A 12,837-nucleotide genomic window follows, 5' to 3' on the forward strand; every position below is an offset into this window, starting at 1 on the left:
GCTTACAGATAATTTCAGTATCAAGTCAAATAAATGTACAGTAAAACATGACTTTTAATGACAACTATTTTGCTATCTGATCAGAGAAATGTAGAGTGTAAAGTAAGGAGTTAACACATATTGTTGAAATGTAGAAAGACCAGTTTTCGTTCTTAAGGATTTAAAGCCACAAGAAGGTGCAGCTTCTGTACTGTCAGTCTTCACCTTATGAAAACTCACTGTCTGGAAGTGAAGAGTTAATGTTTAAGTAAATTGTTGTAAACCAGTTATCAGAGCTTATATTAGTCACTTTTATCAGAGAAAGAGCACAAAATTTTCATTACTGGTACCACTTTGCACCTGGATGAAATGAGGAAAATGTGACATCAGGTGTCTTCTTGAAAGAAAAACTGCAAGTGGTCCCACCTTGGAACAGACCCAGAACTTCCATGTTGCAAAGGGAATGTTGTAACCCATGCATCACTGACGCCTGCCCAAGTGAAGAGTAGAATGAGAATATGTTCATTAAATCAGTATATGTTACTAATGAATCATACTTGCAGGTTGTACTTGAACCTATTGATCCGAGAGTGGCACAGAAAATAAGAGAATTGGTAACTGCTAATATAACCGATCCTGGAGTACTCAGAACGCAGATCTATGCGTATGTCAGAACAATATGTGATCCAATACCTCATCCAAGCAGCAAACGATTCTACCCTTCCGATAAGACAATTCGAAACCATTTATATAATGCGTTGAATGAGAAGGTGTTAGACGAGCAAACAAAGTTAGGAGTATGGGTAATAATACATGGCACTACTGGTTTACATTCAGCTACATATTATTTGTTATTCTAACAAGATCCGATTCATTTTCCTATTAAAGCAGGCTGAAAACAGGGGATAATTGTACAACAATTCACTATTCTGACGTCACAATAATTACGCCATAGCGTCAAACGGTATAGCGGCGTGCTGGAAAAGAAACCGATTAGAAACGGACAAATATTTAATGAATGCCGTCAAGGATGCACTTTAAAGTCCTTGGTGATGTGTTAGAATCAAAGTAATAGATCTCATTTAGTGATTTGCTCTTGAATAAAACCATTGTTTTTTTTGTTCAGATGCATATCATTATATCACTCGAGCTGCGCCCTTGTGATTTAATTCCTTCGCATCTGAACTGTAAACAATGATTTATTCAGCGACAAATCACTGAATGAGATGTATTATTTCTTTAACAACTCCTGAAATGACTACTTCTCCTGTTTTAATTTTCATCTCCTGAAACTACAGAATTTCTAGAAAAAGTTTCTAAAAAATGCAATACTTATTGCTGAATTAAAAGAAAAAGAACCAAAGATGTCTGCAATTAGTCAAAGTCAAAGGCTTTTAAGATTCAAGTCAAATGCAAAAGTGCGGCAATTTAGAACATTAACGTGAGAAAACTATTGTGAAGGAAAGCTATTAATTTATTTTTTGGGTTGTACCTCTTGTCAGAAAAAAGTTCAGTTCTGGATTTTTAAATAGGTAACAAAAATAAGGCACTTAAAAAATTATTGCAGATTGGTGAGATGCAAGGATGCAAGGATGATTTCATATTCTGCCGGCTGAAATCAGAGGCTGAGGAAAATCCGAGTAACAAGTCTGTTGTGGTAGGCATTTAATTTTTTTGCATTCAGCCACTTCCCCATCTGCCTGCACCCACTAGAAAAAAATGTAAATTAGATGTTATTTAATGTTTTGATCTTTTTATCTCTCTTATCACTTAATTCTTTTGACACAAATATGAGCTTATATCTGCATCCACATTGTAGTCATTAAACATTCCAGTGACTGCTCCAGCTTTCTGAGATGTTCCCATTTTCACTATCAAGCATCGAAGTAGTCGAGCGCCTGTGACAGCTCTTGTTAATATAGAAACTATGGTAACAGCACATTGTCTTGATTTCTAATTTCTTAATTTTCATGCACTTCGCCCTGTCCATTCGCGTATCAGTTACATATTTGGTTTCATTTCAGTTTGGCTCGAAATTCCTCTTCATCTACCAGTCTCAACAGCAGAAAAGACTACTCGCCAGATATGGAAGTACAGTGTTTCTTGATGCCACATACAAAACTACACTATACGACCTACCGCTGTTTTTCCTGGCGGTGAAGACAAACGTTGACTATCAGGTTGTCGGCTGTTTCATCACTGAAGATGAGACAACAGAGTCGATAGCAGAGGCTCTTACTCTGTTGAGAGACCAATGCTTCGACTCTGTTCCTCCATACTTTCTGACAGACTTCGATGAGAGTGAGATATCAGCTATTGAGAAAGTATTTGCTGGTATGTATGTTTTAGGCCAAACTTGAATCTAGGGAGATCGTAAATAAGTGTAGCCAAACTAGGATTCTAAGTTGGTCTAGGCAGATCTCGAATGCCATGAATTTGCATATTTGTATATAGCATTGTGTATCGGACGTCTCTCAGCCCCTTTTTAATTATGCTGCTGTGGTCAAAATTGGCACTGTGCTACTCATGGAGGTAATGATTTAGGGTTATGTAAGAAAACTTTTAAAATCTTCTTGTGTACAACCTCAAGGCCTTTTTGGCATTTAGCATTGTCTAAAGGTTCTCTACCAAGTTCGATGATATCATGTATTCATAAACTACACAAGTCGTAAGTGATATAGAGCCATCAAGGGCCTTTTGCATAAACGTTCTGAACATGATTGGAATGAAGTACATAATTGCTTTACATATTTGTAATAGTTCTTCTTTCAAATGCAGTGTGAAGTATTGAAAAAATACACAGCATAAATGAATATGATAAGTTTTGATGTAATTTTGAATGTTCTGCATTATCAGGTTCCCAAGTCCTCATATGTGACTTTCACAGAAATCAAGCATGGGAACATTGGACCAGCAAAAAGGACAATGCCATGGGTAACAAGGATGCGATTCTGTCCCTGCTGAGAAAGGAGTCCATAGCAAAGGATGTTGTTTCCTTTAAGTCTGCTTTGGAGGAAATGAAATGTTCCACCATATGGAAATCAAATAGCAAGTTTCAGAAATACTTCAACCAAATTTGGTATCCTCATCATAAGGTATTATAAATTATAATTATTTTTTCGCTGATAAAAAGGGTCAAAGGGAAATATTAATATTCTGTATTCATGAAAAACAATCAAATTTTCTTTTTATGCCCCCGAAGGGAGGCATATAGTTTTTGAACCGTCTGTCGGTCTGTCGGTCTGTCAGTCTGTCTGTCGGTCTGTCAGTCTGTCCGCAATTTTCGTGTCCGGTCCATATCTTTGTCATCGATAGATGGATTTTCAAATAACTTGGCATGAATGTGTACCACAGTAAGACGACGTGTCGCGCGCAAGACCCAGGCCCGTAGCTCAAAGGTCAAGGTCACACTTAGACATTAAAGGATAATGCATTGATGGGCGTGTCCGGTCCATATCTTTGTCATCGATGGATGGATTTTCAAATAACTTGGCATGAATGTGTACCACAGTAAGACGACGTGTCGCGCGCAAGACCCAGGTCCGTAGCTCAAAGGTCAAGGTCACACTTAGACGTTAAAGGATAGTGCATTGATGGGCGTGTCCGGTCCATATCTTTGTCATCGATGGATGGATTTTCAAATAACTTGGCATGAATGTGTACCACAGTAAGACGACGTGTCGCGCGCAAGACCCAGGTCCGTAGCTCAAAGGTCAAGGTCACACTTAGACATTAAAGGTCATTTTTCATGATAGTGCATTGATGGGCGTGTCCGGTCCATATCATTGTCATTCATGCATGGATTTTAAAATAACTACGCATGAATGTGTGAAACAGTAAGACGACGTGTCGCGCGCAAGACCCAGCTCCGTAGGTCAAAGGTCCTAAACTCTAACATCGGCCATAACTATTCATTCAAAGTGCCATCGGGGGCATGTGTCATCTTATGGAGACAGCTCTTGTTATTTTATGACATATTAAGTTAAATTACACATTTTGCAACAAATCTTAATGTAAGCGCAAGAAATAGAAACATCCGGTGATGTTGAAAAGAAGCACACCACATAAAGTTCTATTTTCATTTTATTTAATGCAACATAACATTCAGAATGTATTTTGTAATGTAACATCATTTAAATGGAGAAATGTGCTATGAACAACAAATCATGACTAAATTTTCATTCTGTTTTACCCCAAAAAATTATAATTTAAAACACACTGTACAAGTAGATAGGCAAAGCTGTTACGCAGTAAGTGATATGAAAATAATATTTCACTGATAAAAAGCAGTATTTCACTAGTTAGCTAACTAAATACTTCATTTGATTGTCTAGGTTTTTTCTGTTAATTGCATTCTGGTACTCACACATCCCTCTAATGATTGATAGAATTATAATATTAAACTAACAGTTGAAATCAGGCTTAAAATATAATGCAAAAATGTTTTGCAAGAGCTTTTTACTTGAAGTAAAAGATTGGTTATTAGATTTATTAAGTGTGAACAAAGATTAATAACTTTATAGGTCTTCTAAAGCAGTATGTTTTAATATGCATGCATTTTCTGTTATCTTTGACAGCGATGGAGCAAGGCTTTCAGGAGTGGTTCCATTGAAATTGTAGCTGGAACAAACAATGGAATTGAGTCCCAACACAAGATTCATGCACAGGAAAACTAGTTACGGTCTTTCAGTCATGTTAAAAACTCTCATAAATGACTTCTTTCCAGCCAGATATAGGGGGTAAGTATATTTTTTATGAAATAAAGTATAAATCCATAATGTTTGTCAAAAAGGGTTAAAATAATTTTTTGGCTCATTTTTCTAGCATAATATTTCAGCATCAGTTTAACATTTTAAACATATAACTGGTATTACTCGTATTACTCATGTGAGTGATCCATGATTGTTATGACACTCTTTGTGTTTCATATTCAAAGCACTGAAAGTCTGATAAGGCAGATGAGGTCTTTGTGCATGATCCGCTCATATAGTATTATTAAGATGATTAGGCAGTTGTTGGAGAAATACTCATTTCTTTAAAGCAGCTCTTCTTTTCTATTTAATACAGATATGTGGACTTGAATTTATTTTCATCTGGAAAATTCCGTAAGTTTTCATCTGATGTCCCAGAACAGCTCCATAAACGGCCAAAGAAGTTTGTTAAACATTGTATGGAAAGGCTGGAGGCTGCAAAAGATATTGAGAGGTAAATTTGATCAATGCCCATTTTCAGACTGACTTTTGAAAGAAACAGAAGAGCTATAGCACTTGGCAAAAGTAAACACCAGGAGAAACAAAGCCCATTACTCTGTTTTGAATTCTGACGAGTTTTGTCCCTTTTTAACTTGGATTTTTTTTTAATAGTAAAGCTCTAATTCAGAGTCAAGCACTGAGAAAAGTCAAGGGCACGGTCTTACGGACAGCTGTTGTTAAGAATATCTATGATCCTTGTTGGCTTGTACTATCCCTAGTGTGTACATTTTGCAGTCAAAAGTCATGTGATTTAATTAATTTTAACATAGGTTGCAATTTTAAAATGGAATGACAGTTGCAGTTTTTTTCCTTTTGAGACTGTATATGAAGAATTATAGATCATTTCATGGCAAGCTTGAAGTGTAACAAAATTTTGAGTGAATGTAATGTAAAAATTGCAAAATAATCATTATAAACTTATAAAATATGTGAAATGACACTGTGTAGATACTCAACACATTGGGTTTCCATGTTACAGGAAGTTTAAATAGGCTCCTTTTAAATTGATGTGTTGATTTATTTTGTCTCTTTGTACAGGTCTAATGTGAAGTCCGTTGAAAACGATTCTTTCAACATCATCAGTGGCAAACGAACATATAATGTAACCTTAGGCAGTGAAGACAGATTTCCTTGTTGCGAATGCAGTGATTGGGATGAACACCACATGCCATGTAAACACATGTTCGCTGCTATGAAACGCAATGGAGAAATCGATTGGGAGCAAATATCACCTCTGTATATGAACTCGGCGTATTGTACTATCGATGGTAATATCATTTTATCATATTGCTATTGGTTTGTCACCTGAAGCAATAGGATATTGAGTCATTAGTACTTTTTGGCCTCTGTAGCAGAGTGATAAAGTTGGCTGACTTCAAAATACTTGCCCTTCATTGAAGTGGGTGTATCACCTTTTCATATACATTTATACATGTATTGCTGATTTCTGTGATGGCCATCTTATACCTGTTTGAAACAGTAAATCTTCTTAACACTAATATTCAATAGCTTTTCACCAACTCCCCATATCAATTTAAAACTTGAATTTAGCACATGCATGTGTATTGGTAATCTACTATGAATAAAACATGCATATAGATTTATATTTAGTAACAGCAGGTAATACATATGCCTTCTGTTTTGAAGAAGACAGTGTGTTTTACAGTAGCTTCAGTAGTAACAAGCATGGTTATAACTTTTTTCTGGTTATGAAGAACAGCTTGGAATGTCATACTCTTTTCTGCATTATTCTGTGTAAACTTTTATCAGTAATGGACAGAATATAAATAATGATATTTGTAGCTAAATCAAATAAGCTGTATTCTATAAGTACTCTTTTAGCCAAATATGAATTTCAAAGCATGATCTTCCAGTTCATCATACATATCGTGTTGATAAGTAATCTGTTTCCTGCACTTCTGTAAGAAGTTTGGCATATAACATACATATTTTGCTGTCCTGAGGAGATTGCTATTACCAGAATTTACTGCGTAAAATGATAACTATTAATACTAGAAAAAAGAATAGTGAAATTATCAGTATGAATAAAGATTGAAAATACTTACAGAAAGAAAATTGAATGCTTATGGAATTATTGAGGTGGGCAAAAGCTCAAAAAGCTTAACCATTTCATATTACATACCATTGAAACTTAATTTAAGAATGTTTCCTTTTTTAAGGCACATGTTTATGTAAATAAAATTATGTGTGTAAGATTCTTTTATCTTTAATGAATATTCTGCTTCTGCCTAATCAGTTACATTGATACAAACATACTTTCATTACAATTTATGTTGATTCTGTGTTACTTCAGATTTGGCTTGTGCTACTAATAAAATACCAACAGATGATAATACCGGTCCAACAGACTTGGAAGATGAATATGAAAATGTCAGTAATATCCCTGCAGATGATGGTACAGACCTGACGGACGTGCAAGATGAGACTGATTCTGTAAATGTCAATAAAGGTATGTGTTATAATTGTTTTAAGAAGCAGTTATTGTTTGTAAATCAAAGTCATGGAGTTGTTTAGGAACACCTCGGCCAAACGATTCAGATTAGAACTATACACTTGCATTGCACCAAAGTATAAACAAATGTAAAATGCATGTGTAATACAAACAGATTTTAAAAAATATTTACTCTAGACTTCTGTGTTTGTGTTCATTATCTTTATACTTAGATTGCAAAATAATAATACATATAAGTTTTATTTCTGCTTACAGTGGAGAACGAGCAAAGAATTGCTAGAGACGTAATTAAAAAATTGACAAGTATGACCTATGATATAACGGACACATTAACACTCAGAAAGATACAAAATTCAGTAAATATACTTATAAAAGAAGTTGATGTGAGGAGTACCATTAGTTCATCAAAATATGTACCTCTTCGGAAAAGAAGGTCATTGAGGAAGCATTCCAAGAGATGTGGCGTAAAAGCTAGGAATTTAAAGAAACATTCAAAGTTGGAAATCCCAAAAGGTACAACAATTACACCACTAGACAACATTATTGTATTCTCTGAAACTGCATTGCATTAAACGTAAATTTGCTGTGATTGGCTGATAAATGCTTCATTAATGTGGTTTCATTAGAGGAAACCAAAAATGTTTCTGCACCTGAAATCAGTGTTAGACAGCAGTTTGATATCATCTTCCTAGCCACCATATGTTTGATTGAACAACTTTTAAATTCTGTTTTTTACATTTCAATGGATTTCTTATATAAGCAAAAAATACTTATTCGGTATTAAGTATTACAACTTTCAAATACTGCAAGTAAACTCAAGCTGTGAGTCATTTAATTATGATCTTAAATGAAACTTTATTTATGTATTCAGATGTGCCAGTTTATGATCATACTTCTTCATGTGACAAGGAAGGACAGCTTTTTGAGGATGTTTCTGTTCCTGTCATTCCATGCTTGCCAGAAGACTGCATACCTGAAAACCACCCTGAATTATGCCAAGGTAACTCATAAGATGTATTTTAAAAACGTGTGCTTAAGTAAAGAACATAAATCATCGTCATATTTTGAATAGGTAATTATTTATTTGGTAACATCCAACTTATATAAAAACATCAAACTAGAATCTGCATTTTTTAGTGCTCCCAAACAAGGATTTTGCAGTGGTCGCTTGGTCTGTCTGTTCATGTGTCCAGCTTTCTTTTTGACAATATTTCTGAAGGATCAGAAGGGAATTTAGCAAAATGTCATGGGATGCATCGCTACCAAAAGCAGATGCACATATTATCAACATGATTCAGTGGTATGGTTCTTTATGCAGTTAGGACCCTTTGATTATGATTGCTTATGCATTCTTGTCTGGGATAATTTTTAGTAACCGCTGAATGGAATTGATCAACAGTTTATGGAAAGCTTCACTACCAAGAGGAGATTGGCAAATTTTAAGCTTTTCTGTGTTGCTAATTTCTTACAGAGTGATGAATCTTCAATTATTGTTGCATATTGTATGCATTTCACCATTCTTGTCCAGGCTGGGTTTTTTTATGGGGGAGCATCAATAGTTTCAAAAATAATATCTTTGTTGTGCTTTGTTTTATGTCGATTTTAATCCTGATTTACATATGTCTGATTCATTTCTCAAATTTTCAGAAGTAGAGAGGATGTGGAAATCCAGGTCTGAACAGCTTGAACCTAGATCTGTTGGACCTTATCCATTAACAGCACAATCATTTTGGTGTACCAATAACCTTTTGTGTGATGAGGTATATACTAGTATACTTACAATTATAAGAACAGTGATATTTTTTAAATGTAATAAAGTTCATTGTATTTTTTACTCACCTGAGCCAAAAGAAAATAACTTTAAAAATATTCTTGTCTGAAACAGCAAGGCCTATGCTTTTGATATTTTGTATGTTGCATTGCCTTGTGGTCATCTGCAAAATTTATTAAAATTATGTCCCTTTGGCGAAAAGAGGCCCAGCATGGGGGTGGGGTAGGGTTCAAGTCTTACACAGACTTATAATGGAAAAAACTTCCAAAATTTCCTTAAACTGCAAGGTCTATGCTTTTGATATTTGATGTGTTGCCTTTCATAGTGCTACTTGGCCAAATTGTTCAAATTATGTCCATAGAGTGTAAAGAGGCCCTGCTCAGGGGTACCAAGTTTAACATAGAGTTATATAGGTAAAAAAATTAAAGATCTTCTTATCTTAAAATTCAAGGCATAAGCCTTTGATATTTAGTATGTAGCATTGCCTGGTGGATCTGTAACAAGATTGTTGAATTTATGCCCCAGGCCCTGCCCCGGGGGTCACTTGTTATATGAGTTATATTGGAAGAAATACTTAACAATTATCAAATCATTTTTTGTAGACTCTTAAATTATAATTTCCTGATGACTCCTAACAATTAGATCTCACTTGGCCTAATGATTTACTTTCTTGTTTTTTTTCCTGACATACAGTTAAAACTGACTTTCAGTGATCATGATTGTGACATACCGACATTCTTTCTTAATATTTTAGCATCAGTTCAGCATTTGAAATGTGGCTCATATTAATCAGGCGAGCAATCCAGGGTCATCATGACACTCTTGTTAGGAACTCGATAAAAATATTTGTGGTCATGCACATAGACAGTATACTTTACTGCTGATAACATAGTATCGCTTTATAATTCATTAATAAGAAGAGGCACTGATATGCATATTGCATTTATTTCTGTCAAGCTTTGGTACCTATTATCATTTACTAAAATTTTGTTTCTTTAATCCTTTATTTGTAAATTCAGCATCAGTTTATGAAAAATGCTAGTTAAATGTCTTTATGAAGATGTGCAATTTTGAGACTGACTTATTTTTTAAAGGTTATTGATGCCTTTCTGCATGAAGTAGTGGGTCGATACCAAGGTCAAAAGGTCTACCACTTAAACTGTATTACCATGACTTCCATATTTGAAGCACAGCAGGAAATACATCGCTGTCTAAGAAGAGTTGTAAGAACATTTATTTTGTACAAAAATGTATCATTTGACAAGTATAATTTTTTATCTGTAAATGTGAACATAATGCTATTTCCATATTAAAGATGTTATTTGTTGGTAAAATTTCTCTTATTACTGATGCAATGCACAACTGTGATAGTAGTTGTCAGTTTTGTCCATAAAATTTCTTGAACATTTAATTAGTTTCCTGTCACAACTACTATCATGATAAAAAATGATTTAATACAAAGATCATTGCGAAATATTACTTTATACGGATAGTGACAAATCATACAAGCTACATTGCCACCAAGCAGCAAAATGGTTACTTTAAAATGATCTGATACAATTACATTCCCAAGTACTTGAAGTATGGTATTAACTCATATGATTAAGAAATACACCTAGCTTATGCAAGGTTATTGGTTTTACAAAGGTGCCCATCTGTGATGAAATAATGCCTAGAGGGGCACCTTGGGTTTTGTCCACCATGAAAAGCTGGAAAAGTGCTATATGACTAGGAACTTTTCATTTCAGCCATCATTGATGATGTACGACACCATAATAGGTGCATACAATGAAGCTGGTTGTCACTGGTGTTTGATTGTAAGTATAAAGTAATTGTATTCAGTTACAAGCACAGTCTTAGAATACATACAAGACTGAGTAAGAATTCAGCTAGAAGTAATCTTTTCATTGTTAATATACCTGCAAAATATATTCTATAATTATTGATGTAATATTTCCAGCAGTATTTTGTCTATAATAATTTGTGTTGGAAAATGGTCTTTTGCACAGCCTATGAAATTCATTTTATATCCCTGTCACAAATAATTTGGTCAAATTCTTCGAACACTGAAACAATATAATAATTACCTGCTTTAATGACAATTTATATGAACAGATTATACTTCCGAAGGAGAGGAAACTGTTATATATAAATCCTCTCGGAACTTTGGATGTATTAGAACAAGACATTGTTCTGAAATGGTTGTAAGTGAAGAAAAGTTGTTAGTTAAAGCCATTGTAGGGAAAAGTCATCATTGGATGGTAACTAAATTCGGTTAAAATAGTGTGTTGAACAAAATTGTCCTGTATTTGGTTTATTTCAGTAAATGTATTTGTCATTGTTTGACATTGTTAATGGGTGCTTTTTTAAAATAACACTTCAAACCAAAGTGTTTTGAAACAGAAACAGTCACTATTTTATGTGTTACCAGCTTGATGCAGTTTTTCTGAAATAGCTTGAAAAAGAAACCTCAGTTAAGAAACAAAAAAGAACTAAATGAAATTGAAGATTACCTGTAAGTAAACAGTATGTAATTTGTAAAACTTTATTACTGATGTCTAGGAATTTACTTAAAATTTAAATGAAATGGGAAAAAAATGGAAATTACAAGGAACCTTTTCAGACATATTATTCAAACCTTTATGGTAGCATAGGCTCATTCTTGTTAAACTTCACTAAAGAAATTCAACCCTGTAAAACGTTACTGAGGTTTTATAACTTTTTATTCATGTTAATTTGTTCTGTTCTTTTGAAATTTCTTGTTTGATTATTCTGAAAATAACTAGAGCTATTGGATTCAAGCTTACATGTGTCCGCGCCAGTTACCTCATGAAGACAATGTGCATAACCCATGAGTCAGCCATGTTGGCTCAAGGTCAAGGTCACAACTCAAAGTCAAAGGTTAGAGCCTTCCATTTTGTGTCCGCACTGTATCTCCTAAACCCCTTGAAGGATAAACATGAACTTGGATCAAATGATCACCTCATCAAGTTGATGTGCAGAACCCATGAGTCAGCCATGGTGGCTCAAGGTCAAGGTCACAATTCAAGGTGAAAGGTTTAGCCCTATCTATAACAGTGGTAGGGGATATATAGCTGACACTGAACAGCAAGAAGCAGAACTCCATCCCGCTTTTTGCAATAATTATGGCCTATTTTGGACTCAACATTTCTCCACAACAGTCGAAGCTGTTGCTTTTAAACTTGGAGCAGTTATTTGCCATATAAAGCACAGGAAGTACCCAAACCCTACAGTGCTTTTTGTAATAATTATAGCCCCTTTTAGACTAATCATGGTTAGGACAATATTCCTATTACACGGAGACCAAAAAATTAGATGAGCATCTGCACCCACAAGTTGGTGCTCTTGTTGTGTTATGCAATTCAGTGATAGCTGGTTACAGTGCATATTCATCCATCGATAAGATAACAGAATGTTTTTCGGTTAAAAATATTTCGGAATAAAGCCGAAGTTGTTTATTATTACTAAAAATATTTCATCAAAATCTAATATACGTGTACAATGTATGTGTGGTCAAAATGGCAAATACATCCATTGAACATCTCCAAGTATTGTAACCAGATTTTACTGTATAGTTCTTCCCATACTTTTTAAAACCCATGCTTTTTGACAGCAATATTTTTTTTAAATGACTTTCCCTTGCAAAATAATTCCATCATCGAGTGATTAAGGTCGCAGACTTCAAATCACATTCGCCTCAGCAATGATGGTTCACAACCTCGCATGGGGTTTATTTTTATTCATGTTAGGAAACTGGCTTAAGGAAGGTCAGCTATTTTAAACAGTTGCCAACCCATGACAGAACAGTGTCTAGAGAGGCACTAGAGGTCTTCCTGTAAGAA

General features: G+C 34.6%; 1 protein-coding gene across 2 annotated transcripts in view; it reads left to right on the plus strand.

The window, feature by feature from the left end:
- The window catches only part of LOC123544416 (uncharacterized), a 43,097-nt gene that overhangs the window by 16,433 nt on the left and 13,827 nt on the right, over positions 1 to 12,837 (plus strand). Inside the window, exons 1-11 of one of the 2 annotated variants that reach the window (XM_053540986.1) lie at positions 2,932 to 3,074; positions 4,557 to 4,718; positions 5,047 to 5,184; positions 5,769 to 5,998; positions 7,045 to 7,200; positions 7,459 to 7,716; positions 8,075 to 8,203; positions 8,851 to 8,963; positions 10,069 to 10,197; positions 10,723 to 10,791; positions 11,090 to 11,178. In XM_053540986.1, the coding sequence (XP_053396961.1) occupies positions 4,612 to 4,718; positions 5,047 to 5,184; positions 5,769 to 5,998; positions 7,045 to 7,200; positions 7,459 to 7,716; positions 8,075 to 8,203; positions 8,851 to 8,963; positions 10,069 to 10,197; positions 10,723 to 10,791; positions 11,090 to 11,178 (1,418 nt within the window). In that variant the 5' untranslated portion in view covers positions 2,932 to 3,074; positions 4,557 to 4,611. Of the gene's footprint in view, positions 1 to 2,931; positions 3,075 to 4,556; positions 4,719 to 5,046; positions 5,185 to 5,768; positions 5,999 to 7,044; positions 7,201 to 7,458; positions 7,717 to 8,074; positions 8,204 to 8,850; positions 8,964 to 10,068; positions 10,198 to 10,722; positions 10,792 to 11,089; positions 11,179 to 12,837 lie in introns of those variants that run through there. The other variant, XM_053540987.1, reaches the window with a different exon arrangement.

Source organism: Mercenaria mercenaria, chromosome 4 (assembly GCF_021730395.1).
Source record: "Mercenaria mercenaria strain notata chromosome 4, MADL_Memer_1, whole genome shotgun sequence".
Lineage (NCBI taxonomy): Eukaryota > Metazoa > Mollusca > Bivalvia > Venerida > Veneridae > Mercenaria > Mercenaria mercenaria.